The following is a 27,010-nucleotide window of genomic DNA, read 5'->3' as shown; positions in this document are numbered from 1 at the left end:
TATCAAGAATCATCTTCTGAATGTTGTTCTTGCCCTCTGCAAGGGAGAAGCTCTTTCTGCTTTCCTACCAGAGTATTTGGAGCCATTTCAGGTCTCTGAATCTAGAATGCCCTGAATCTGAAAAAAAAATTATACCAAGACTCTGCTTAGATTTACAGGATGGAGATCATATTCAACCTTGAAATTATGAGACCACCTCACATTGATACATCTGCATGCAGGCACTTTGGATTTATAATGCAGTTATTCATGAACACACGAAAGGTATACAGACACCGCTTAAGCAGACAGACAACTATCCTTTGCTAGCGTAAGAAAAATACAAGCAATCATAAAGAAAACAGTTATTAAATGCATGTCTGTATCTTAGTTTCTCTGTCAGTCTGAAACGTTCTTCGAGCCAAGGTATCTGGGATCTTTTTCTATAGGCTGTTCTGCTTCTGACAAAGCTTCCTTTTCTTTACCATGTAAGTCCAGTTGTTCTCAACTTGGCTAATATTCTAGCTAAATAGGCCTCCCTCTACAAAACCACACGCTGCTAGTCTCCACACTTCGCAGCTTCAAAAGTCCTTCCTCGTCTGTTTAGTCTTTCTTGTTTGAAAGGCCAATATCAAATCATAGAAAGACCATTTCCACATTTTTGTTCTGAGTTTGGCAATTCACCACTACCCAAATTTTACCTCTTTGTGGAGCTGGAACAACAAGGTTTTGTTCCAAGGTGAAAGCATCATCTGTTCTAATAATCAATATCCAAGAGGCACAAGAGCCCAAGCATCAAAACAGATGTGAAAATAGCAGGATACTTCACTTCATAGAAGTAGTTGTAAAAGAGGCAAAAATGATCAGTCAATGTGTACACAGACTCAAGAAGCAAGACTACAATAGGAAGCAAAGTCTACAACAGTACCTGGATCACTAGGGACCCCAGTGAGACCCGGATATGGGTGTACACAGCTGGGGCAAGGACTCATGGCCCTGTGCTGAGCTGAAATAAGGCTCCTGGGCCCATGAGCTGGGGTGTGGGAGGAGACCTCAGCTGAGACTGATCACAGCCATTAAAGCCTGTTAGTGCCCCAATGGCCCTGACAAAGGAGTTCCTTCTTGAAATCTCCAGAGTTAGAGCCCTTACTAATGGTAATGATTCTGGTGTCTTCTATGGGATCACTGCTCCTGATACAAGAATCTCCTGTGTGGGTGAAATTAATGTCTCTGGAAACCTGGAATTAGTCTCTGCCTGATGTTCCAGCATGTCTCAAGGGACCCACTATGTCAATAATTGACTAGGTCTTTTCTAGATTTTCTACCTGAGGAAGTACAAAACTTGTAGATATCTATTTTCTATGCAACCAGGGGTCATAAGACTACTCTGTCCTTGCAATTTAATAGGCATATTGAAAGATGTCATCGTTCTGCAGTTCTGTTCCTCACAAGAAGTTTGGGAAAATATTTATGAGCTGAAAAATGGCATTTGAATCGCCCTTTTCACTGCTATTCAGTTCCATGAGGAACAAATCCATGCAGCACCAACAGTGGAGGCCAGCTGCAGGGACTGCACAGCAGTGATGCCTTCCAGAGCCTTGGGTGGATATCGGAGAGAAATCCGACCAGCAGCAGCAGCCAGAAGCTGCCAGTAGACACAAGTTTCTGTCTGTAGAGATGGGGCAACACTAAGTGAGGGAAAAAGCGACTGGGCAGTTAAGAGAGGAAAGGAAATCTGTGTTCAGGGACATATCACCAGCAGAGCAGAGCTACATCCTTTTAACATTTTTTCCTTTTGCTTTTATTTTCCATGCCACGGCCAGAAACAATTAGCTCTCAGAACCTGAACCATCAGTAGTAACTAGGAGAAAAAAAAAATTTACGGGAGCGGACAGGAGAACAAGTACCCCAGTTGTTCTCAACTCTTTCCTAGGCTATGTAAGAGTAAGCCTGTGTCTGGCTTGCCCAAAGCATTTTCTCTCTTTTCAGCCAGTAATTTATGAGGACAATGTTTCTGAGGAAATAGTAGAGCTGAAATACTTAATTCTCCCAGCTGCCCATCATTACGTCCAAATCTGCTTTACTATCAAGACTGGATGTTCTAGTGAACAGCTAGAACAACTGTCTAGGTTGAACACAGTTTGAAGCTATGAGTTCACACTCTTTTTGTCCTCAGATCTGCCAGCTGCATCCAGCCTTGGCAGAGTCCTGCTTCCACAGCTGCAGCTGGGGCCATAGCCCTGTGAACCCAGACAGCAACTCTCTCCTCAAGAGCAGCTCTCTCCTGTCACCCTTCACGGCACCCATCATTTTCCCCACATGCACAGAAAAGGGTCTTTTGCCAGTGTCATTTCTGCCCCAACTGCCATGTTAGTTTTCTCTCCCCAGGCCAGAGAAGGCAGGACACTGCCTGTGAGAGGAGTTGTGTGGTCCAAACACTTGGGAGAGGAATGGTTGCTTTACAGGCCGCATACGCTCCAGAGTTGTGACTGAAGGCCTGGATGTGACACATTGTGCAGCACCTTCATGGAGACAGTCTTTTCTGCAAAGGGACCACTCAGCTTTTGTCACACTGACAGTGGGGTTAACCCATCTGGATCTACCCCATCCTTTTCTCAAGTAGTACATACACCTCCTCATCTCATTTTTCTCTCTTCTGGTGAGGACTTCTGGTTTTGCCTTTCTACCTCTCTTCCTCTACATTGGATGATGAACCCTTTCTAATTTATCCCTCAGTTCTTCAGCACAGGTTCTGAGAAGTTGTCCTTCAGCCGCAGTAGGTAGAGGATATGTAGGAAGATTAGATTGAAAGGCATTTTACCAAGAGTGAAACTGGATACAAATTTGAGACCTTTCCCTCTGCAGCTCATAGTGATATGAGATATATGCCCCTTTTCACTCGTGGCAATTCAGAAAAAAATTCAGAATTCAGAAAAAAAAAAAAAAACAACAAAAACAGTTTGTGCAGCAGAAGATCAAGCTACCTCTTTTTCCTAAACATGGAATAGTCAACCATCACCTCCAGCTATTTTCCACCAGAAAGAAATGTAGGTGAGTGATACATACAACAAAGATGAGCCTCTGAAAGTGGTCTAAGAGCCCAGGAAACTGTAGGGGCTTGTAGATGTCACCAGGCAAGAGTGAAGGCAGCTTTTCCTCATGATGGATTGCTTGTAATTAGCCATACTAAAGACACTAATCTTAAATGGTTTGATCTGCTCAGAGGATAAATAGAACCAGTATGCTCACACAGCTGAGTTAATCTCTTCATGCACTGGGATTTGTTACAAGTGTCATTCACCTTTAAGATTTGTTAGTCCCATGCAAACAAATGGGAATGCAGTGGGAAGGCAGACAACTATTCACTCTCGGGGCAGTCTCTGAGCTCCCACTGGGTGGAATGAATATGTAACACTGACCTGCCTTGAGGAAATCCCTCTCATCCAGGTATAAGGCAGGGGACCTCATTTCCTAGGTCTGTTTCACAGCTGGTACCAGCTCTACAGCTTTCTGCTGCTTTCCTTGCTACCTTCGCTGCCTCTTCTCACCATTGTCCCCAGCAGGCCATGACTCAGGCTGGTCTTTTTCCTCCACACTTGGAAAGCAGACACTGGGGAAAGCCATCAGTCTCCCTGGTGCTTTACAAGCAACCTGTGAGGAGCTCCAGAGGAAAGCAAGTCCCTTCAGTGGGGCGACTGCAGCAACCAGCGTAGCCCGCTAGACCGCCATCTCACGCCTGTCCAGGCCGCGACCTCCGCGCACCGGCGCGGCCCGGACCCGACAAGCCCAGGGCGGGAGCTCGCCCGCCTCGCCGGGGAGGGGAGGAGAGGGGAGGGGAGGAGAGAGGAGGGGAGGAGAGAGGAGGAGAGGGGAGGAGAGAGGAGGGGAGTCCCGCCCTCCCTCCTCTCTCCTCCCCTCCCCGGCGAGGCGGCCTCGGTGGGCAAAATGGCTCGGCGGAGCGCGGGCAGGGCCTTCCGGGCCTTGCTGCTGCCGCAGCTGCCCGCCCGGGCCGCGCCGCTCACGCCCCGGGGACCGGCCGCTTCCTACGGGTAAAAACCGCAGCCGCCTCCTTCCCTCGTCCCTCCCCTCCCTCCGTGGCCTGAGGAGCGTGATATTTAACAGGCCCGGGTGGGTGTCACCCAGGGTGGGGGGCGAACAAGGTGTTTTAGCAGAAGGACTGTACACTAGATTTGGGGGGGGGGGTGTGGGGGGTGTGACAAGGTGTGACCCTGGCAGTACCCTCAGGTGCCTGCTGCTGCAGCCAGGCAGGGAGGTGCCAAAGAGAAGATGTGTGTGTAATGTGTAAAATGCTGCTTATTCTGCAAATCCTGTTGAGGAAACCAGACATAATAGCACATCTTTTTTATTTCCCCTGCATAGATAAAGACTAGGTTGTACTGTAGCACAGCTGGAACAGAAAGGTGTTTGCCAGATTAAGCTGCACTCTTACAGAGTATGAAGTGAAATGTGGCCTGCAGCAAGGCACAGACCTGCCTACTCTGCGTCCGTGCTGCCTTGGTTGACGTAGGCAGTGCGTATCCAATGCTTCTCAAAGAGCTATAAACCTTAACACTGCTAATTCAGTTACAAAACAGTGTAATTTTTTGTTTTGTTTTGTTTTAATGTGGTTTCTGACTATGCCAACCAGTGAAAAATGCAGTCTGTGAAAACTTGACAGAAGTGAAGTCGTCATGCTGACATGCATACTGAAGTGATTTCAGACTCGCAGAAACTTGATGTGGGGAAGACCAAATCTGCCTTTGGTGTAGCCAGTTCTGGTGAAGTTTCTCAGCACATAAAGAACCAACTCATTTGTTCTTAGTCCAGAAAGTATTGAAAATACTCCCTGTGTGAAACTCCTGGATTTCATTTGACTTCAGAAAAAGCGTCAGAAACTGAGCAAAGTTCTCAAGCGTCTGATGTTAATTATTAATCCTAAAAAATGTAGAATCGTGTAAAAAAGTTCAGCATCTGAATCAGGAAAGCAGAATATACATCCCTTGTCTATTAAAATTACATATTAGTAACTTTTTTTTTTAAAGAAAGGTAACAGGATGGTGATTATTTCAGTTTTGTTCAAAACTGGAAATGTTTTTGGCAATTACAAGAGAAGCAAAAGAATCATATATTTCTGTAAAAGTTAGTAAGAGCAAGGTGCTTATTTGCTGTGGTGAGAACTATGATAAAATAAGCTGATTAAATGAATGACAAACCAAAAGATGGTGAAAAAAAAAAAAAAAAGAGGAAACAATTTTTTTTTAATAAATAGAGAAGAAACGAAAGCCAGATATTCAGAGGAGAAAAGACAGCCATTGGAATGCTAAATTCAAAATTCAAGTTGTGAAGCATATAGCCACATCAAGTGTGATATATGGACTTAATGCCATTACAATCAGTCACTGAAGTTATGATGGCACACTGAGTTTCTTTGAGCTGCATTCTTGTCACAGATTTGCATTTGTACTCTAGTTCTCAAATTGCATCTGCAAAGGTAGAAAGAGCTGATCCTGTTCAGCACAGTCACAGCTTATATTTAGGTGTGTGGCATGATTGATTATGTAGACCAAGATTTTATGTAAAATCTGAATGGCTTTGTGTTGAATAGATTCTGTGGTTTAACTGCCACTTATGTATTGGGAATCTGAGTTCACAAGCTATTGTTCTTTTTTATTTTCCTTATGAGAAGGGTTTAAGTTTGTGGGATTTTTTTTGCCTTTAATCCACCATTTTAAGCTCTATACAGGTGGGACTATGCCTATGTGCCATAAGTGGTTCAGAATTTGTATGTTAAAGTTGAATTTTTAATAAATTGTACAGTACATATCATGGAACAGAGATTATTGTTACATATAAGACTGGAAAACAGTGTTTCTGTATGCATGTGAATTCACCTTGATTTTATTTATGGGGCAAGAATATTTAATCAAGGTAAACTGAGAACTGCAGGGCATAAGGGTTAACCATTAGGTAACCAAATGGCAAATTTTTTTTCCGTATTACTACCTCTAAATAAAATTAGTTAGGTTGTTGAAAAGATGGCTTCCAACCGTTAGGGCACAAATCTGCTTGGGAGAACAGATGCAATGGTTTATACTGTTGAGAAGATACCTTCAGTCTATGCTACTTCTGCTTTCTCACTAGATGGTTGTATCTAGACACGGTATCTCGGGTTACCTGTTTGCATTTACATGTATGTTTTGCTTTGTACTGAAGGTTAGTGTAGAGGTTTAAGGGTTGGGGCTGAGAGTTGGCCGGTGCAGACAGTTTCTGTGACACTTCTTTAGTGGGTGGGGTTTTTTGGTCATGTATTTTCCAGTTAAGCATTACCTCCTGCTAAGTTTACAATGACAGAAATATTGTTATCACATTTTTCTTCTCCACCCTCATCTCAGTGGAAGGTGGTTTTCATTGTAGAGCCTCTGGTTCATGAGGAACCGTAACAGTAGTTTGTGGGTTTTTTGGCAGATGGAGAGGCTCAGTTTAGTAATTACAGTTTAGTAATTACAAGGTGAACACCAGCAGTTTCAAAAGTTATGCTGTGACAGAATGAGGTTTCTCCTCTCTAAAACATTTATTTCAACACAATTCTGTAGCCATGTAAAGCTGCTTTTATATTCCCCTTGTTGCATGGTCAAGAATATTTTTTTCTTCTCCCCTTTAACTTAAGTCATTTAGCTACATTTGTGAAACCTAAGTACAAATGCTACATAGCAGTCACTACTGAGTACTTCTCTGCTCCAAACAAGTTTTTTATTTAGTCTTCTGTGCACCCTTGAAAGGCAAGTGACCCATTTAAATCTCAATATCTAGAAAAATTATTCTGTATTCCTTGAATCACTGTATAGTAATGAAAATTAACCATCTGGATGTTTTCCTATTTCTCTCTGCTTCCTCCATCCCTAGTACTTCAATAACATCTGCGAAAATCCACGTGAATGGAGTCCACTTGCATTATCAGCAGACAGGAGAAGGAAGCCATGCAGTTCTTCTGCTTCCCGGAATGCTAGGTGTGGAGATTTTGTCTTACCTTTGTAAAGCGACCACTTCTTCAGCCATCTGGTGTCAAGCTAGAATGCACAAAACTATTTTGTAATATGTTCAACACCTGATTAGGGAGCATTGTCACTAAAAAAGTGGTGTAGTAGGCACTTGCATTTTTGGATTTAACTGTACAAAGAGGGTGTCCAGCACAGGTGGCAAATAGCTACACAAGGTGCAAAATAAAAGAGGGGTGGGGAAAATCAGGTCAGCTATATTTGTTACTCAAATGAATTATGCATTTCTTTTTAGAAACTAGGTGCATTCCAATTGAATTAATAGACATAGACATAATGCAGCATCTTCATTTTATTATCATAGTGAAAAAGGCACGGCTGACACTTGCTTTTTGACTAAAAATTTATTTTCATGTTTTGGTTATTCAAGGAAACATTGTTAAGATTCTCAGTGGCTTTTTGAGGCGGACAACAGGTTCTGCTAGCTACAGGTCCATCAAGACCACTGCTTTTGATAACAAAATTTTAAAATTAACACAAGGTTTTTTTTCTGGGTTCTAGAGAACCAATCAGAATTACTAGCAGTTCATGGCAGGCTGTCAGTAACTGTGTTCAGAGTTGGGCTCATGCTTAACTGAATCGCTGGATCAAGATGGTAGAACATCAAGAACTGAAGAGCAGATAACATTTGTTCTTCTTGGCAGCAATATTTTCAAGTCTTTGTGAATTGGTTCTTTCTTTCAAAGAATTCTCAAGGGGAGGGTGGAAAAAGTTAATGCTAGAAGTGCTTTAGTAGTTGTATGTTTTAACCTATTCATTTTAAGCAGCTTTTTAAACTAGTAATCCTGTTGCCAGTGCTAACTCTTTAAATAGAAATAATTTATTTCTTCGGTCATAATACTGTTGTTGTTATTAGGTGTACATCGCTACTGTTCAGTTAGCGTTATTACTAACAGTAATAGTTAGGCTTAGTATCTTTATCATTATTAAGCTTGTGGTTTAATATTTTTGGGCAACATGTGGGGGTGAGCTTTACATTCTGACTCTCCCATACTTCTTCCCTCTGTACTGATACTAAGTTTTCAGTGTACTGTATATTACTTACAGTATTTACAAACTAGTAAGTGTATTGTGGCAAACAAGTGCTTTTAGCTCAACAGAATTAATCAGTCTCTAGACTATTTGTAAACTACACTACTACAGAAGTGATGTTTCTCTTTCTAATTAGAAAAGTACTGAGAAAACACATCATTCAGGTGTGCTTTCAGCCTTGTGGATTTAATTTTTTTTAAGGTGCAATAAATATATATAAGTATATATATATATATAAAAGTGTGTATATATGTATGTATAACAAGCATATGCATTCTAGCGCAGAGATCCGTATAAAGCCTATGTAAGAATATGTGATTAATATTAATCAGGTTGTACTGGTATTTTTCAAACAACCTGATATTTTTCTTCTGACTCTAGCTATTAATTGGTGCTGCAAGAGAGAAGAGATCATGTCAGACTGTAGTCAACTCATCGTGTCATGCTGTATACAGCCTCTTTTATCATTTACAGCAGTTGATGGTATAGGCGGAGGTATCTGAGGATGCATTTGTCCAAGTAAACAAAAAATATCTTAAATGGCCTTCTTAATAGAATGATGGATAGCTAATTTGATATTTGATTTACATCATTTGAATGTACTAGATCTGAACAGGTTTTAATCAAGTAGTGTGTGATACTGTTACCACATAACCATAATGCAAATGAGAAATAAATTGCAGTCTTACCTTTGTGTTAGCGTTCTTAGGTAGCTTAGTGCAATAGACACAAATACTTCATTTTTTAATCCTTTGAAGGTCTGATCTATCAATAAAAGAAACTGTTCTGCATCAGAAAAAAAATGCTGTATTGCGCTTATTTTGGCAACATACATATTAGAAAAATAAGAAGTTACAATTTTATACTTTTGTGCCATGATTGTCTCCTCAGGCAAGAAGTATTTAAAGCTCAGCTTTAAGCACCAATATTCTCACAGAAGTGTTTTATCGAATAAGAACAACCGTCTTAGACAATGCTTTTCACCTACAGATTTGTAGCTAGAGTCATTATATTCCTCCCCTTTCAGTTTCATCTGTGCTGTCCAGATGAACAGCAATGACCACGCTAGTGCTTTAAATCTGTTAAAGATAAATCCCTACCCTGGCTGATTCCAGGTGACTCAGTTTAGGATTCTGTATTAAAGCATCTGTTTAGAGCACAGGTTTTGATAAACTTACATACTTACCAGAAATTATTTGCTCTGAGTGTATTGCAGATACTTCTGAATATTTTTATTGTGGTATTTCCTGTCTGAGATTCACAATGGTTAGTTACAATTAAAGATAAAGTGTTGATTGATCATCTTTTGTAGAATTGAGATACAAGTTTCCCAAGATTTCAATTTAGAGCATGTATATGTACTATGTAAGTATTATGGTGGTTACTGTAATTGAAAAATTATGATTTTTCAGGGAGTGGTCAAACAGATTTTGGACCACAGCTTAAGTCTATGAATAAGCAACTTTTCACAATTGTTGCTTGGGATCCTCGGGGATATGGAAAGTCCATTCCTCCAGCTCGAGACTTTCCTCCAGATTTCTTTGAGAGGGATGCAAAAGATGCTGTGGATCTTATGCAGGTAAATCTATTCTGAGAGTTTATTTTTTTTTTTATGTATATATTTAAAAGCTGTTTTCCCTGAATTTTGAGAAGGAGGAAGAGCATTGTTAAGCAGGTTGTTTCCAGCAGACAGCAAGTTATGCAAAAGAGCACACAAATGAGGGCTTAAAACTTGGCAGATGGACACTATTTTGGAAAATATTTTCTTCTTCCTTCTCTTCTGCAGTATACATAGAGGTTTGGCAGTGAGAATTAATTATAAAGCAATAACTTTTTATTCCAAGACCCTACCCTAAGAGGTTTACAGGCAAGAACCATGTAAGTTTAGGTAAAGTATATATAAAAAACAAAGCCTATGGTAAGTGGTTTAACTGAAGGGATTACAGTAGTGAAATATTCCTAGAAAATTTTCTAGCTAATGGAATCTTGGCATTTTGACTTGAGCAACCCATATCAAGAAACATTTGATTCTAGAAATTAACTTGACACTCTGCATTTTACAGCATATTACTGAAATAATTTTGGTGGTAAATCGAAGGGCTCCTGTGATCATGCCAGATCTTAAAAACTCATACAGCTATTGTGAATACAAAGGATGTGACCTGAAGCTGTTACTACTTCTCCACCTTGCAGATTTTTTTGTTTCAAATCTGTGTTTCTGTGTTCCTCTCTTATTCTGTCCTAGAAGTCCTAATACTGTTTTCTAATTTAGTTTTAACTAATATTTTGGCTTTGTTATATCACGCTATATGACTGTCTTTGTCCATGTTAAGAAAGTTGGCAGAGCATTAAAATTCCAAAAATATGAGACACAATTCAGACAGTCAATCCAACGGTATTTCTGTAATAAGCAGTAACCTTGCAGAAACCCATCTGAAAATGGAAACGCAGCCTTCCTGAAGCATTCTGCATAGTGAAACAAAATAAGTCTGACAGCAGAATCAGAATTAAGATGCAGTTTTGCCCTCTAACCATAAAAGAAATCTCTCTGCACTGTAAATCACCAATTTCTTCTGCTATGCTAACAAAGAAAATAAAGATACTGCCATGGATAGGTGACAAACTTTCAGTCTAAGTGGTTGTAACCCCTTTTCCTGCCTCTATCCAAATACTAATAAATGCAAAATAGAAAACAGAGCTGTCCCCAAAGAGAATGTAATCATGTAGCATCTAGTCAAACAGGACAATGATCTAGCATTCTCTAAAGCTGCCAAAACAAATGAGATGCAGCATCCTGGTTTTTTTTGAGGATGTTTATTGATATAAGCATATAATAACAAATTATTAAAATATTCCCAAGCGTGGTCACTTGCTTCTATTTTAGCGTAACATATAAAGGTTAGCACAATCCCAAAGAATCATCCCAACTAGGATTTCTGTTATAAAATGAAGCTTAACTCCTGCAGAGGGCTTTATAATGTATATGGTTTGCCACCACTCAGCTAGAAAACCCATCCATATAGGTGAGCCTTCAGAACCTTTATTCTAGACTCCTTCAGGTTCTGGTGTCTCTGCTAGAGCTGCGAGTCCTGCAACGTTTCTATCAAATAGGAGAAGCTGAAATTCTGCACAATATTTGGCACCTTGATGCATGACACTGCTCTGTATCATATGTGTTCTGTGAAGGAGTCTGCTTGAAACAAAAGGAGTATAATGCAAATAGGCCCACTTGGCTGCATTCCATCTCAATGTCTAACAATAAAGGCCAATATCATTAAAACAATCATGGAAATAATTAGTGCTGATATTTAAGAGGTTCTTACTCTTTGGAGCTACTGTTCTAGTGAGAGGATAGGCTTGGGCTTCTCCAAGGTTTTGTAGATCAACTGCAGCCTTTACTTGTGGTGTACTCCCTGTGATCCAATGAAAGCATACAGTACAGGGTACTGTTGTGAGTTACTTTCATCATTGTTATGTGATCATTTGATTGCATTTCACAAAGGCCTGGATAGAGGAGGTGATTTCAAAAGAGATTTTGTTCACTATGGGTGAAGGCCAACACAAAATGACCCACAGAACTGAGGAGGCACAACCAGCTGTAGGGTTATTGCCAATGCTAGGCAGAGGCCTGTACTGTAAGTAGTTCAAGACTAAAGCAAGCACACTTGCATGTCATATCCAACACATCTGTTACATCACATTGTTTTTTGGAAGGCTGCAAAAAATAAATTAAATTCCTCCTGCTGCAAAGGCATCCTGAGACAATCCAAAGAATGCACCAAGATAATGGCTAGTGAACAAGAGAAATACTGGAGGCAAACAGATCTCAGCTGAAGCATTGGTGAATAACCTGGTGTGAAGGATAAACATTTTAATCAGCTATTCCACCCATCAGCCGACGGAGATCCATAGTTTGTTGGTGGTGGTAGGAGAACAGCAGGAGCAACAGCAAAAACTTAAGCTTTGCAAGGACTGCCATCAACTCCTGAAACTTGCCAAGACACCAGTAACCCTTCAGCAGCACAATACTGAAAGCTGGTCACAGAAAAGTACTTTTTTTTTGTCAGGCCAGGGCCAACTTGTGATCAGCTGCTAAAATTCAAGGTTCTCTTTTCTTGCTGTTAGCTCTTACTTTACATGTCCTTTTCTTTCCCCTGCTTTGTTTCTTTTCTGTTTAGTAATTATAGCTTAGCAGAGTGAAATCTAAGATTGAGCAACAGTACAGTGAGCCTAATACCAAGGAAGAAGCCAAAACCAGAAAAGCCTGATAGTGATAGAAGTTTGCTGGTTATTGAGTTGACTGATAAAATTATGCCTCACTTGAGCATGGAGTTTACAAACAGACTAGAAACTGCTTTTTCTCTCTCTGTAGTTGTTTCTGTCATTACCTGCATTTTTGCTTTCTTCTGTCCAAAGAAAACAAGCCTGGACTTCCAACAACAAAACACCAAGCACCAAAACAACTCATTCAACTGTCTTGCTCTTTTTCCTCCGAAAGTACAGTATCTTCTTTAATCACATCTAAAAGGCTGTAATTTCTGAAAAAAAAAAAAAAGCAAAACAAACAAAAAAACCCCAAACCAAACCCACCCCTTTGAAACCTTGATGTATGTTTGCAGGAGTTTACTAACCTAAGCTTCTATATGCAAAACTGCAAATACTGCTTAACCATTCCATATGGTCCCTGTACAACCTTCAGATGCATTTGCTCCTGGGTGCCTTTACCTTTCCCACCCTTTGCCCACTGAACATCACACAGAGAAAATCCTCTCTCCTGTTCCTGCCAGTACTACCAGATTGTGGTATGTGAGGAAACAAGAATTTCAAATTCTACTGGAAAGCATTATACAAGTCAGAATGAATTAAGGTTTGGTTGTCAGATTTTTTTTGCCCTGAGCCTTCCTTTTTGAGAAGGAGGAATTCCATTATTAATGTTTTGAATTGCAATTCACCATGAAGTAACATTTTAAATGTACACTTAAACGCTTCAGAAATGTGAATTAGGCACTAAAAATTGATACAGTCCTGTAGCAAATACTTTATTAATTTTTTGGTTCTTACAGGGCAGATTATTTTATCTTAGATCAGCTAGCATCAGTAAATTAGATCACTGGGTTTCATTTTGCAAGTTTTATACTTTTCTGTTTCTTAAGTTCATCTTGATCTTGGATTACCTACCATCCCACACTGTGATAGTCTTTGCCAGTTTTGTACCAAGAGAATCCACAGATTCTTGGTACCATCAGGCTCTCTGAAAAGGTCTTTACTCTCCATTGTAAAGAAACATTTCTTCATTTCAAGAGAGCTTTTTTAAATGCAGCAAGAATCTAATATGGCTACTGCCTGTTTCATTAAATAGTTGTAGAAAATTGGAAAGGCAGGTATAATTTATTGTTTTCTAAATATTTGACCTTTCTTAAGTATTTTAATGTATATCAGGAAAATTACATTTTCTCATTATGAAAGCTAACTATAGTTCAAGTATATAGTGTTGTGTCTAAATCTGTATAGTTAGTTTTTAATAAATATTTCATATTTGCTTGTAAAACCAGCTGATGATTTGCATATAACTTTTTTTTTTTTTACAAATCAAGGCACTGAAATTTAAGAAGTTCTCTTTGCTGGGGTGGAGTGATGGTGGAATTACAGCACTCATTGCAGCTGCAAAGTATCCAGCTCTTATCCACAAGCTGGTTGTCTGGGGAGCAAATGCCAGCGTTACTCAAGAGGATGTGAGAATTTATAATGGTATGTACAAACTGTATATCGTATCCTAAAATAATTATTTTCATTTCTTCTTGACCTAAGAATCTTAGTCATGTAACGGCTAAGTGGAAATAGAGTTGAGGACAGAACAAACCTGAAGGAACAGGACACAAAATTCACCATGTTGTTAAGTATAAGGATAGATTGAAGTCATAATGAGAAACTCCTTAACAATTACTCTAGCAGTAATATAATAGAATTTTTAACAAGTCCTTACTAACTTACACTGCTGAAAAACCTAATTTATAATAGCTTATCTGTAGTTTTCATAAAGTCAAATTTTTGTGGTTGTAACAAAGTCCCAAAAATAAATTCCAAGTACTACTATTAACTCCAGGCTTGATTTCTTTTCTCACATCTTGCACAACCTTTAAACAAGGTCCACAGAAAATCACTGGGCTAGCACATAACAGCTTTTGCCTCTAGGGCCTATATAATACATAAACAGTAAGAAAACAAGCTCATAACTTACCATTTTTGTTCAGGAAGCAAAGGAATCGTTCAAGTGAGTGTCCCAAGATGCCTTTCACATTTGCATTCCTTTAAAGCTAATTATCGTGGTTACAAAACCTTTGCAAAGGAAAAAACCATGAGATTTCTCATCCTTATTCCACTCATATGAAATAGAATCTGATCATTTGTCACTTCAAAGGAAAATAGCAAAAACTGCTAGTGAACTCAGAAAGGGACAGTATTTCCTTGTGAAATTAGAAATTAAGAGATTTAACCATGCAGGCTCTTAACAAGTGTGACCCAGTATAATTTCATTTTAGTGACTGGAGTTTCATTTATACCAGCTGTGAAATCTGACTGTCTGGCTTCAGTTAACTTACAAGTGTGTTTTGCACGTGAGTACTTACAGTGCAGCACTTTCATTGGTAGTAGTAGTGTAATTTTTAGTTCAGTAAGCACAATGCTTTTTAGCTCTGTAAAAGTGCTGCTTTATTTCTTGACATGCTTTTATATTTATGAAGGTTTTATTATGTAATTATGAAATGCACCTCAGTTAGTATCAGCCAACAGGCTAAAATGTGGAAAAAAAAAATGAACGAAATAAGTCTTACTCTACACGGAGCACCCAAAGCAATGTTGACTTTTGGCTTCTCTGTGGGCTGGTGGTTTCAACATCTCTCTTTGGGTGATAAAGCTCAGAGAGTAGCAGCGCAAGCCTTCTACAGCTGGCCCATCAGTGCATCTCAGCTGCAATGGCAGGTTTGATAGGAGAGAACGGTGTTTATTTGATACCTATATCCTTTCAACATTGGCTTTTTCCCCCCCTCTCTTCTTAAATTAAGGCCAGCCATAAGGATAAAAGAGTAGATTCTATAAGGGAAACAGCTGTTTAGTAACAGCTAGCCTGGGGTGAGCAAACTCATTTCCAACCAGATGCTGTTATAAAGCACTTTCAGTCACTGCTGCCTTGCTCATTTGGTTGGACAGGTTCTGTTTGTTAATTAACACCTCACTCCTTTCTTCCCTTAATTCCCATCTGAAACCAATTAAAAGCTTTCCTAGTGGCATATATCACCGCTTGATGACTCAGTACTTTCCAGGTCTCTTTCTGGTTCTCTGCTACACTAACATTGTTTTGGGCTTTATTTATACAAAGCTGTACAGCTGAAATATAGTTTAGTGAAAGTCACCCTTGTGGATATCTGGTTTGTGAGCAGTACTGAAAATTTTAGAGGAAAAAAAATAGGTAAATCTGATAAATAAATAGTAGCATGTCAGATTATTTGTACAGCTTTAGCCAGCCTGCCATGAGTCACAAGGCTCTACTAAGTAGAGTTGCTTGTTTTTCTCTAAGACTATGGCAAATGTACCATGATGTCAGCCTGCTGGAATGCCTTAATAAGAGCTTCCTTCCTCTGAGTACTGGTAGGAGCCATGGAAGAACTTCCGTCCATGAGCCAAAGCAAAAGGCTGAAGGATATAAAAAATTATTGCCAGCTCTGGCACACTATTATAAAACAATCCCCATTTTATATGCAAGGTACTCCCTTCAGCTCATGTTCTGCAAGTCCTCCAAAAACAAACATCAGAAGTTTTAGGACTGGATCCTTTGATTTTTTTTTTTTTCTTCTTGTTCCGTGTGACCATAATAACAAGATGGGCTTCTGCAACTCTGAACCTAGCAGAGATCGTAAAACTACCTTTTTTATATCCTTTCCATGCTATGAATTATTTAAAACTATTCAGTGCAGTTTCAAGTTTGAAATACATATCTGCAGTTTGGTTTGAAAACTTACTCATATTAGGTGTTGACGGTTCTGGGTTGTATCTCGTTGCTGGAAAGGACTTAACGTATTTCAATGTTATTTTATGTAGGCATCCGAGATGTTTCAAAATGGAGTGAAAGGGTCAAGAAACCACTGGAAGAGATGTATGGGCATAAGTACTTTGCAAAAACCTGTGAGGCTTGGGTAGATGGAATATCTCGCTTTGCTGAAAAATCAGATGGTAAGGCTTTTACAATGTTAAACCGAAGCAATTACAGTAGCAGACAGTTCTGAATGAAAAAATCTAACAGTACTCCTAGCAGCCAGTAAAGGAAGCACTCTGCATATGGCATTAAAAGCTGTCTGACTCACACTCATGAATAAAACAGTTACTTTATAGATGGTTCACAGAACCAGCAAGGTACAGGAGGAAAACACATTTATGGGAAGCATTAGCTGGTGAGTCCCTCCTCTTGTTCCGCCACAAAACTGCATTATTAAATCATTGCTTTTGTGCAGACTGAACAGGAGGGACTCTGCTCCAGCTTTTTTATCCTCTCTCAGTGTTGAAGGATTACCTCTTGGTGACATTGTTAAGATATCCCAGGAGTGAGGTGTATTCTTTGTAGTTTCTGCAAACAGGAGCCGAAACACTGTTTCAAAACTAGTAGCATATAGTGCGTTAGAAGAGAAGGAAGCTCAGATTCTGGGAACTCAGAGTTAACAAAATACACTTAAAAATACTATTGACACAACTTAGGTGTTTAAAATCCAAAAAGAATAGTTAAATTAGACAATATAGTAATTATTAAATGTTTATCTCTGAAGATTTCTGCAAGTACTCTACACAGACTTTTGCAACCAAGTATACAATTAATAATAACCTGCAGTTCTGTTTTAATTCAGAGGGAAATTGCTTTACTTTGCCTAAAGCAGAAGTACATGCTACATAAAACAAGGAATCTGTAATTCTCTTATATACATTTTCCTGTAGCTCTCAATGAAAAATGATCTACATTAACAGGCAGCAGGTACTACAAGGAAAACATTATTTTATTTTGTACTTTTTCCATAAAGTTTTGCATAGGATCAGCAACACAGTATGAGAATTTCTCCCGGTAGAAAGATGTAGCAAATTATGATCTGATTTTATTTTACCCTTTCTAGAACGCATCTCCTTAAAACTGATTTGTTCTTAAGTCCAAAGCCCAGGCTGGTGAAACTCTGGCTGTGGCATCCTTTTTTTCCCATGCACACCCCTCAGACACTGAGATGGAGTGACTGTGAAAAAGAAGCCACCTGGAGACATGCAACAAGGAGCTGAATTACCTAGATGCAGTAACTGGATCAGATATTGGGATAAGCCTAACATTTGCTAAAAAAGATGAGCAGCCATCAGACTGCAATTTTCCAGGAATAGCTCAGGAAGAGTAACTTCAAAAACAAGCAGACCTCCGTTGAATTAAACACACTGCACAAAAGGTTATGAATGGCTAATACAAGAAAATGGGTTAATAAAACTCATCAGAGAGAAAAAGAAGACAGTAAAACCTCTATTAGTCAAAACCAACTTAAGCTCTTTTTAAGAAATAAGATTATCTACCCTAAATAGGACAGCTTTTTTTTTGCGTGAAAAGCTGTAAGAAATGAATTTTTAGAAGGTGCCAATGCTTAGTGAAACCAAATAAGCTGCAAGATTGAAGGTTCTTCTTGCTGTTCTGTGTTATTGGAGTAAATATAATCTAGTTGTTGTAGTAAAAAACAGTTTTAGGACCTGGAAACTAGGAAATAATAGTTTGGTTGCCAACTACCTCCTTAGGTAAATAACCTACTTGTTACTTGTTCTGAAAAAGAGTCAACGTTTCTGTAAGCGTTTGAGGACTGCGGGTGAAATGTTCTAAATGAAAATATTTAATTGGTAGAAGTGCCGACTAAGACTATATAAATAACCAAGCAATTGGAAAAATTCTGTGAAACTGTATATGACTTTAGAGCTAAGGTATGAGCATTAACTGACAGCTGTTGGTAGCTGTGAGGAGACAACTACAAAAAGGACAAAGTTAGCTCAAAGATAAATGGAATATAAAACCCATCAAGTATGTTTTGCCCACAGAATCTCATGTTCATGTGAGAGCATGGGAAGTTAGGGAAAGAATTTGTAAACTGGGTTACGAAGGCATGAGGAAAAAAGAAAGGGGGAAAAAAATTAGATGAATCTTTAAGAAAAAGCATTAAAATTACTTCTAATGAGATTAAAGACTGCTAAGCATACAATTATTCTTGAGGTTCTGTAAGATGAAGGGGCAGGGAGGATAACTTTTGAATAATTCAGTACAGTTTGTATTAAATGATTACGCATTGCAGACAGCAAAGGGTCGGGAAGGTGGAAGAGGTATGAGTACAACCGAAGTTAACTTGTTGAAAAAAGTAGCAAATCTGGTAACCTGACAACCAGTGTAACAAAATGTAGCATAAACATGAAGGGCATAAGTCTAAGGCTGAAAAGAGCAAAGCGGCAAAGAGATGTGCGTGTTTGCTTTGAAGTCAGAGAGAGCCCAGGGGAACTGTGGGACAGAAACACTTCATTTGCCGTGGCCGTTTGTGCTAGTATCCATTAATGAAGCAAATTTCAGTGAAGAAACATTTTGGAGAAAGAAATGTTAATTAAAGTCTGGATTACACTGAAGACCGTAGATTAGTTGCACGCTATTCACAAGGAGAGGCAGTAGCTAGAACCCAGCGGAGCTCGGTCATTTACAGAAGCCGTTTCAGTCTTTCACACTATTTTAAAATGAAGTGTGACCTTCATTTATTTTCTCCCTAGGTAATATCTGCCAACAGTTGCTGCCAGATATTAGATGTCCCACATTTATAATTCATGGTGAGAAAGACCCTTTGGTCCCACAAGCTCACGCAGAATACATTCATAAGCAGATCAAAGGCTCTCGGTAAGTTATATGATGGAGTATTTATAAACTGTTGTTGAAGAAATTAAGTAGTTCAAAGCCACAGTGTAAGAAAAAAAAAAAAAAGTTAAAGTATTTGAATAAGTTGTCTCTGCCACAGACAGAGCTACTCCAAACTGCCCTAGCAAGTTACAGTGTAAACAGTGTAGCTGGACCTTCCTTGCAGTATAAAAAGTAGAGTATTTCCATAAGCTCCTTCCTAAAGTCCTCTCCTCTTTCTACTTTACACACAGAACCACTCCCTAACTCCTTGAAACAAGCAAATTTCTTCTCTGTTTCTCTGTTATGGCCATTGCATTCCTTTTGCTGTGAGATACCTAACTTGTCCCATTCAGTCGAGCAGTGAATTTATATACTATAAATGGAGATTCCCAGTTCTTAGAGAGAAGCACCGGATACCAGTGTTTGCTCTGCCTTGTTAATGTGAACAACCTCCTCAAAGATTTTGTTTTTCCAACTGTCCTGTGAATTTTCAGTGTTTTTAAGAAAAGCAGAATGAGAAAAAAAAATGTACAACTATGCTCAGAGATATCACTTTATAAACAAGAAAAATCTCAGGGCACCATCTGCTTCATCTGAAAACCCTAGAAATGCTTCCTGTAAAAAGCTGAGATTTCACCAGCTGAATTTTCTTCATAGATTTGCACACAAATTCAAGAGTTCTGTTACTACTTAATAACAATGTGATAATTAACACTGAATAAAAGAATCAGAATAAAGCCCATTTTTATGAATGCAGAGTGTAGGGAACTCTTTCATAAGTGTAGTCTTTGTGAAAAATTGAGTGACATATTTATCTCAAACTCAGCCCCACTGTTCATAGAAATGCATTATGACACAGGAAACGTTAGAACACATGATCTTCCTAACAATCACATGCAAGTGTTTTATTCCGTGTCTGCTAGTTAGTTACTCCCACACGCCCTGCTGAGAACACCTATCATTCCTGTTAGGTTTCACTGATCTCTGAAACGATCCAGATGCTTACCAAGGCAAGTCATCACAAAAACTAGACAAAGATCCGATAGTTTCTCTTTGGAAGACAAACCAGGGAAGAAACAGTGTTAGAAGTTACTATCCAATAAAATGTAAAGCAGTTCTTTGCGTGTCTTCATGCTGAAGTGCTCCCTGTGTATGTATTTGTCAGAAAATAAATCAGACTAGTAGTGTTCTCAGAAATTAATATTTAGTATATGGTCCCCTTCTTCCCTTGTTGCACTGGAGAGAACATGTTCTATTGTGAAGCAGAAGGAAAACCTTAAATTCAGCATATTTTCAGTAACACATGCTGAAAGTACCATCAGCTTTCTTTGCCTTTATTTTTATCTAGTAGTAAAGTAGAAAAAGCTTTTGCTAATTGTAGTGCAGATACATTGCTTGTTTCTCTCCTGGTAAGTGTGCTAGCATTCTGCATTTGCACAGCATGGCTAGATTTAGGTAGCATTGCAGTGGCTTAACAGCAGTATTTAAGAGCGTACACAGTGCTACTGTTTTGTGCATCTGTGTGCTGCTTGATCCTTGAAGAAGCACACTTAATGAAGTTAAGACAGAAGTGCTAGAAGAGCACGTGCTACTGCTCTTTTCCAAGAAAAAAGCAGTACTTGTCATCACTGAAAGAAGAAAGATGACCCTTGCTGTAGCAGGGCTTAGGTAGCAAGAAGGCAGCATAGCAAAGTATCAGTCAAGATTGCTTTAGCTCTGTTGAAACTGCTTAGTATGTGGCAGGATGAAATTATTTAAATGATTTCCCGCCACCATATAAAGCAAAGCATTAGAAGTATGTACCCGATGTATGAAGTTTTTCTCAGATAAAAGGCAGTGGCAAGTGGTATTTTAGGCTTGTCAGACTCTTATCAGTGCTACAAAAATGTAACTTTCTTGAGATACTACTTCTAAACCTTTGTTATAGCTTAAGGATTCCTGACTTCCCTTTCTATTTTAATGGATGAATGAATGGTGTTAGTTTTGGATTGTCTTTTTGCAGAAAAATTAGACAAAATTCAAATGCTGATTAAGTTTGGGTGGTGACAAGAAATCTACATTTCTGTAGAGATCTCTTCAATGTGTTCGCTGCCCAGCACAACCCCTGTTCTCTGAAAGAGGCAAAAGAGCACAGGTACTTCACATACCTGTTGAAAATGAATCCTGCTCACTGAAGTTTTGGAATGTTTTCTTCTTTGCAGACCACCAGAAAGGTTCCTAGAAACTGAGTGTAGGACACAAATTTGTTTTAAGCTTAGTTTATTCTCCTCAAAGTGAGGCAAGTAGTATACTTGTTGCTCAACTGTTGCTGTGGTTCATATCCTGAACGAGGTACATAGGGATAGTACTTAAAATAAGTGTTACTTCAGTTCTATACTTGGGTGACCACAAGCAAGGAAAAGGCAACAAATATTTTAATTACCTATACTCACAGAATATAATGTATATTCAGTGCTTGATTTTTTTTTCTTCTTTTAAGGTTGCTTCTGATGCCAGAAGCAAAGCATAATCTACACCTACGTTTTGCAGAGGACTTCAACAGACAAGTGGAAGATTTCCTACATTAACTTAAACAAGTTAGAGGTTTTTGTCCTTGCCTTGTTTAGGAACTTTAGTTGGCTTTCCATTATTCGTTCAAGTTACAGGTAGGTTTGAGTCCTGTAAGAAAAAACATGGAAGATATTTGCATGAGAAGCATACATTTTGAGAATATGTAAGCCTCAGTGGATCAGAGCGCACAATTGTGATGCAGGATTTCTGACAGGTCTTTAAACTCACTTCTTGCCACAAGGGCTGAATAGCTGCTCTGTATCCACAGGTGTTAAGAAAGACAGAACACATGATCTAGAATACATGCCTTTATGTGCTCTTAACATTAAAAGACAAAAACATTGTAATAACTGGGATTCAGAACTGTTACATTGAGAAATCTGTCAAAGTTACAAGTGCTGATAGGATAACTGGGTACACAGTTTCTAGAGAACATGCTTCACCACCACTATCAGAAGTCGTTCAGTACACATGCCTGCTTTACAAAGTTCCTTTGATACCAGAGGATTTAAGCCTCATCCTCCTCTCCTTCCTCTTCAAACTCTCCCTGCTCGTCAGCAGTGGCATCCTGGTATTGCTGGTATTCGGAAACCAGGTCGTTCATGTTGCTCTCGGCCTCCGTGAACTCCATTTCATCCATGCCCTCGCCGGTGTACCAGTGCAAGAAAGCCTTGCGCCGGAACATGGCTGTGAACTGCTCCGAGATCCTCTTGAAGAGCTCCTGAATAGCTGTGCTGTTGCCAATGAAGGTGGCGGACATCTTGAGGCCGCGCGGGGGGATGTCGCAGACGGCCGTCTTCACATTGTTGGGGATCCACTCCACAAAGTAGCTGCTGTTCTTGTTCTGCACGTTGAGCATCTGCTCGTCCACCTCCTTCATGGACATGCGGCCCCGGAAGATGGCGGCCACCGTCAGGTAGCGGCCGTGGCGGGGGTCGCAGGCGGCCATCATGTTCTTGGAGTCAAACATCTGCTGCGTCAGCTCGGGCACTGTCAGGGCTCGGTACTGCTGGCTGCCACGGCTGGTGAGGGGGGCGAAGCCTGGCATGAAGAAGTGCAGGCGGGGGAAAGGCACCATGTTGACTGCCAGCTTGCGCAGGTCGGCATTCAGCTGGCCGGGGAAGCGAAGGCAGGTGGTCACGCCGCTCATGGTGGCCGACACCAGGTGGTTGAGGTCCCCGTACGTGGGGGTGGTCAGCTTCAGGGTGCGGAAGCAAATGTCATAGAGGGCCTCGTTGTCGATGCAGTAGGTCTCATCCGTGTTCTCCACCAGCTGGTGCACAGAGAGGGTGGCATTGTAGGGCTCCACCACCGTGTCCGACACCTTGGGGGAGGGCATGACGCTGAAGGTGTTCATGATGCGGTCGGGGTACTCTTCCCGGATCTTGCTGATGAGGAGGGTGCCCATCCCAGAGCCCGTGCCACCGCCCAGCGAGTGGGTCAACTGGAAGCCCTGGAGGCAGTCGCAGCTCTCCGACTCCTTCCTCACCACATCCAGGACAGAGTCCACCAGCTCAGCGCCTTCCGTGTAGTGCCCCTTGGCCCAGTTGTTGCCAGCCCCACTCTGACCTAGGCGACAAAGCAGAAGCAAGGTGCCACGTTAGCACCCCGGGGAGGAACAGAGACGCTCCCAATTCTCCTGCCCCAAGGTGTTCCCCCCTCACTTCTATCCCCACTGCGCTGTTGGGATTTGGTCCCCCTGGGCCACTCTCATGCTCGCTCTGAGCCTTTGCTGTGCGCAGAGCTCCCACTCTGGGCTTCCTCCATCCCACAGCCACTCACCAAAGACAAAGTTGTCGGGCCGGAAGATCTGTCCAAAGGGGCCAGAGCGCACAGAGTCCATCGTGCCGGGCTCCAGGTCCACCAGGATGGCACGAGGGACATACTTGTTACCTGCAGGAGGAACCAGCACCGGCATTACAACCCCACAGTCAGTGCCACAGGATCCCTGCTGTGCTCCCTTTGCCTCCCCGCATTTCACTGGAGAGACACACTGTCTCGATCAAGACTGCTGTGTTATCAGAGCCATTCCGAGAACAAAGCTCTCTTAGAGGCATCACTGGCAGATGACAGCTCTTGTTCGGGGATTTTTCCAGCCTCAATGAACTGACATGTCTGCCCCATTTAAGGGCATCTGAGGAAGCAGACACACTTACCGGCAGCTTCATTGTAGTAGACGTTGATCCTCTCCAGCTGCAGGTCACTGTCCCCGTGGTAGCTGCCCGTGGGGTCAATGCCATGCTCATCGCTGATGACCTCCCAGAACTAGAAGAGATTTTTGGAAAATGGCGATTGTTAAGCGCAGCTGGCCAGTGCCAATCACGCACACCAGCGCGCTTCTGCGCGTGCCGTGGCCCTGACCACTCCCTGGCATGGCAGAGCAGCTGCCGGGAGGAAGGTGAGTCAGTGCAGAAAGGCTTCCCTGGCCGCAACAGCTGAATTAGCAGAGGGCAGACAGGCAGCTGGAGCACCGTGTGCAAGTTAATTATTTTATAGCTCATAGCCAAAGGATGACAGCCCCGGGGTATCTCAATTGGGTGGTCTCCCATTGTCTAGCAGTGCCTTAAGACCCTCTAGCCTCTACAAGAAGATGGCAGCACCCTCGGAGGCGGAGGTCGGTGGCACTGGAACACCTCTCGCTTCCTTCCTCGGGAGCCGGTGCGGTGGCTGCAGAGGGGTGAGGCCGGGCGGGCGGGGGGGGGGGGGGGCGGCTGCCTGCAAGAGGGGAGGGCAGCGGCGGGGGAGCCCGGGCACACGCCGGCCAGCGCCCAGCCCCGCGGCAGCTCACGCCGCCGGAGGCAGGGGGCGCGGGAGCAGGGCCCGCCATGCCTTCGCAAGCCGCTTCTCATCCCGGGACGGGGCTGCCCGATACCCCGCGGGGTGCGGCGCCGGGGTCCCGCACTGGGAAGCGGACACCCTCCCCACACCCCCCCGTACCTTGGCGCCGATCTGGTTGCCGCACTGCCCGGCCTGGATGTGCACGATCTCACGCATGGTGCCGGTGTCTGACGATGCCCCTCACCGCCGCCTTCTCCGCCCGCTCTCGCACTCGCCGCTGCAGCGGCCGCGCCCCGCGCCCCCTCCCCTTAAATGGGGCGCCCCGCGCCCCGCCCCTGCCGGTGACGTCATGCGGGAGCGGCGCGGAGCCGGCGGGTGCGGGGCGGCGGGGCGGGGCTGCGGCATTGTCTCCCGCGGCGGGGGGCGGGTCGGGGCCCGGGTCCGGGTCCAGGTCCAGGTCCAGGTCCAGGTCCGAGCGCGGCTGCTCTGGGGAGCTGGAGGAACCTCGCCCTCGGCCGGCGGGAAAAAGGCCGGAGTCGGGCAAGGCCTGGCCCGTCTTGGGCTGAAAAAGTGAAAAATAAAAAAAAAAAAAAACCAAACAAAAAAAAAACCCTAGCTCCTCTTTGCGCACCTGCTGGGGCTCGTCCCCTTCGTTTCCTCGCCTCTGCTGCGCCGCAGCGGCAGAGCACAGAGGGCCGTGTTTTATCAGCAGCCTTGCGCCTGCCTTTCCAGCTCCGGGCCGCTTAATCCCGTTCTGATGCCTCTGAAGCACGAGAGTCGCCTTCTCACTGCTCAGGCACCTGAAACCAGCAGGAACCGGGCGGCGATGTCAGAGCCCGCAGCCACCTTCAAGCGGCTCAACCCCATTTTAGATAGCGCTGCCAGACCTCTGTATTTGGGGCCCTAATTTTAGGAACACAGAAACAACGCTACTACTAAAGAACGGCTTTTCCTGGGAGTGGCCTGGTGGTGAGAGCAGTTTGAACACCCATAGGAATGGGATATCTTTTTTTCTCTAAGTTATGCTCTGTCTCACCGGACACCTGCTACGCACCTCATTTTGGGAGATTTTGGATTCTCCTCCTAGCATCTCTGCTTGTTCCTGGATAGAAGTAAATTGAGCTGAGTACACGGCGGGTGACTGAGAGAGGAGGGACAGTTGAAGAACAACAGTGAGAACAAAATATTTGAACCAACTGAGACTGACATCTGTATCTGTGTTGTTGCCATGGGGAATATCCAAAATAAATTTCAGCAGGGTCTATATTGGATTGTGCAGAAACTATTCTACTTGACTATAAAACGTTCATTGATTCACAGTTGTAAATTTTTCAGTAGTGGAAGTATCTTGCTGGCCAACCTGGTGAGGACAGCTTTACACTAGGTCCAGGGAAGGGAGACTACAACTGCAGTCAAATGAGGAAGTGGTGGAGTGGGTTGGTGTTGTAGTTCAGCCCCACTCGGGACCAATCTACGCAGTCTCTCTCTCACTCCTCCCACCTTCTGAGGGAATAGGGAGAGAAAATATAAGGAAAAAGGCTCAAGGTTTGAGATAAGGACAGGGAGAGATTCTTAAAGTTACCGTTACGGGCAAAACAGACTTTGCTTGGGGAAAACTGTTTATTATTAAAACCAAAGCAGGATAATGAGAACGAGAACAAGATAACTTCCCCCCACCCCTCCCTCTTTCTGGGCTTAACATTATCTCTACCAAGTGGCACAGGGGGGAGGAGGGAATGGGGGTTATGGTCAGTTCATCACACATTGTTTTACACTGCTCTTTCCTCCTCAGGGAAAGAACTCCTCACATTCCTCCCCTGCTCCAGCATGGGGTTCCTCCCACAGGCTAGAGTCCTTCGTGAACTGCTCTGGTGCAGGTAATTTTTCCACAGGGTGCAGTCCCTCCAGAACAGCTGCCCCAGCATGGACCCTCCATAGGCCACGGCCTCCTTCAGGCATCTGCCTGCCCCAGTGTGGAGTCCTCCACAGGCTGCAGGTGGATCTCTGCTCCTCCGTGGGCCTCTGTGGGCTGCAGGGGGACAGCCTGCTCCACCATGGTCATCACCATGGGCTGCAGGGGAATCTTGGCCAGGAGCTGCATTACTCCTCCCCCTCCTTCTTCACTGACCTTGGCATCTGCAGCCGTTCCTCTCACAATAAATTCTTCATAACAGGCTGGCAGGCGCCTCTCAGGTTCTCTTCACATCTCATTCACTTCTCATCTCCTCTCCACTTTTTGCAGCCAGGCCGGGACGAGTTGGGCTCAGTTGGCCACCCAGTGGGAGGCCAGAGGGTGAGGGCCGCAAGGCCTGCAAGGCTTGCACCTCCCCAACTCTGCCCCTGCTTCAGCTTCTTCACATCTTCTTTTTTTTTTTTTCCTGTTTTTCCTCTTCTTAAATACGTTATCGCAGAGGTGTTATCACAGAACATTCTGCTACCAACTCGCTCAGCCCTGGCCAGCAGTGGGTCCACCCTAGGCCCGGCCAAGTCCACTGGACAAAGGGGAAACTACTTCTAAAAGCCTCTTACAGAAGCTGCCACCGTAGCCTCCCCTCACTAAATAAAACCAACATAGTTGGCAAAGAGGATGAGAAATTATGTACCTCATATTCAGCACAACGGAGCAGGAGAGGGTCTGCCTCAAGCATAGTACAGAAGTGCCACAGGAACAGCATGGCAGGGC

The 27,010-nt window shown here is 42.5% G+C and overlaps 2 protein-coding genes across 2 annotated transcripts; one reads left to right on the top strand and one right to left on the bottom strand.

The window, feature by feature from the left end:
- Positions 1–3,912: 3,912 nt before the first annotated feature.
- BPHL (biphenyl hydrolase like) lies at positions 3,913–21,664 on the top strand. The gene is made up of 7 exons (XM_010127064.2): positions 3,913–4,028; positions 6,883–6,986; positions 9,479–9,645; positions 13,661–13,814; positions 16,161–16,292; positions 18,876–18,999; positions 21,479–21,664. The coding sequence occupies exons 1-7, from the start codon at positions 3,925–3,927 to the stop codon at positions 21,564–21,566; spliced, it is 873 nt and encodes a 290-aa protein (XP_010125366.2). The 5' UTR covers positions 3,913–3,924; the 3' UTR covers positions 21,567–21,664.
- Positions 21,665–21,844: 180 nt separating this feature from the next.
- Positions 21,845–24,621, bottom strand: LOC147601703 (tubulin beta-1 chain). Its single transcript, XM_086740279.1, has 4 exons — positions 24,487–24,621; positions 23,706–23,814; positions 23,332–23,442; positions 21,845–23,118 (listed from the first exon to the last, which is right to left on the bottom strand). The coding sequence occupies exons 1-4, from the start codon at positions 24,541–24,543 to the stop codon at positions 22,058–22,060; spliced, it is 1,338 nt and encodes a 445-aa protein (XP_086596405.1). The 5' UTR covers positions 24,544–24,621; the 3' UTR covers positions 21,845–22,057.
- Between the last annotated feature and the right edge of the window lie 2,389 nt (positions 24,622–27,010).

This window comes from Chlamydotis macqueenii, chromosome 2, assembly GCF_036417535.1.
Source record: "Chlamydotis macqueenii isolate bChlMac1 chromosome 2, bChlMac1.mat, whole genome shotgun sequence".
NCBI lineage: Eukaryota > Metazoa > Chordata > Aves > Otidiformes > Otididae > Chlamydotis > Chlamydotis macqueenii.
This window is presented reverse-complemented; position numbering and strand designations above follow the sequence as displayed.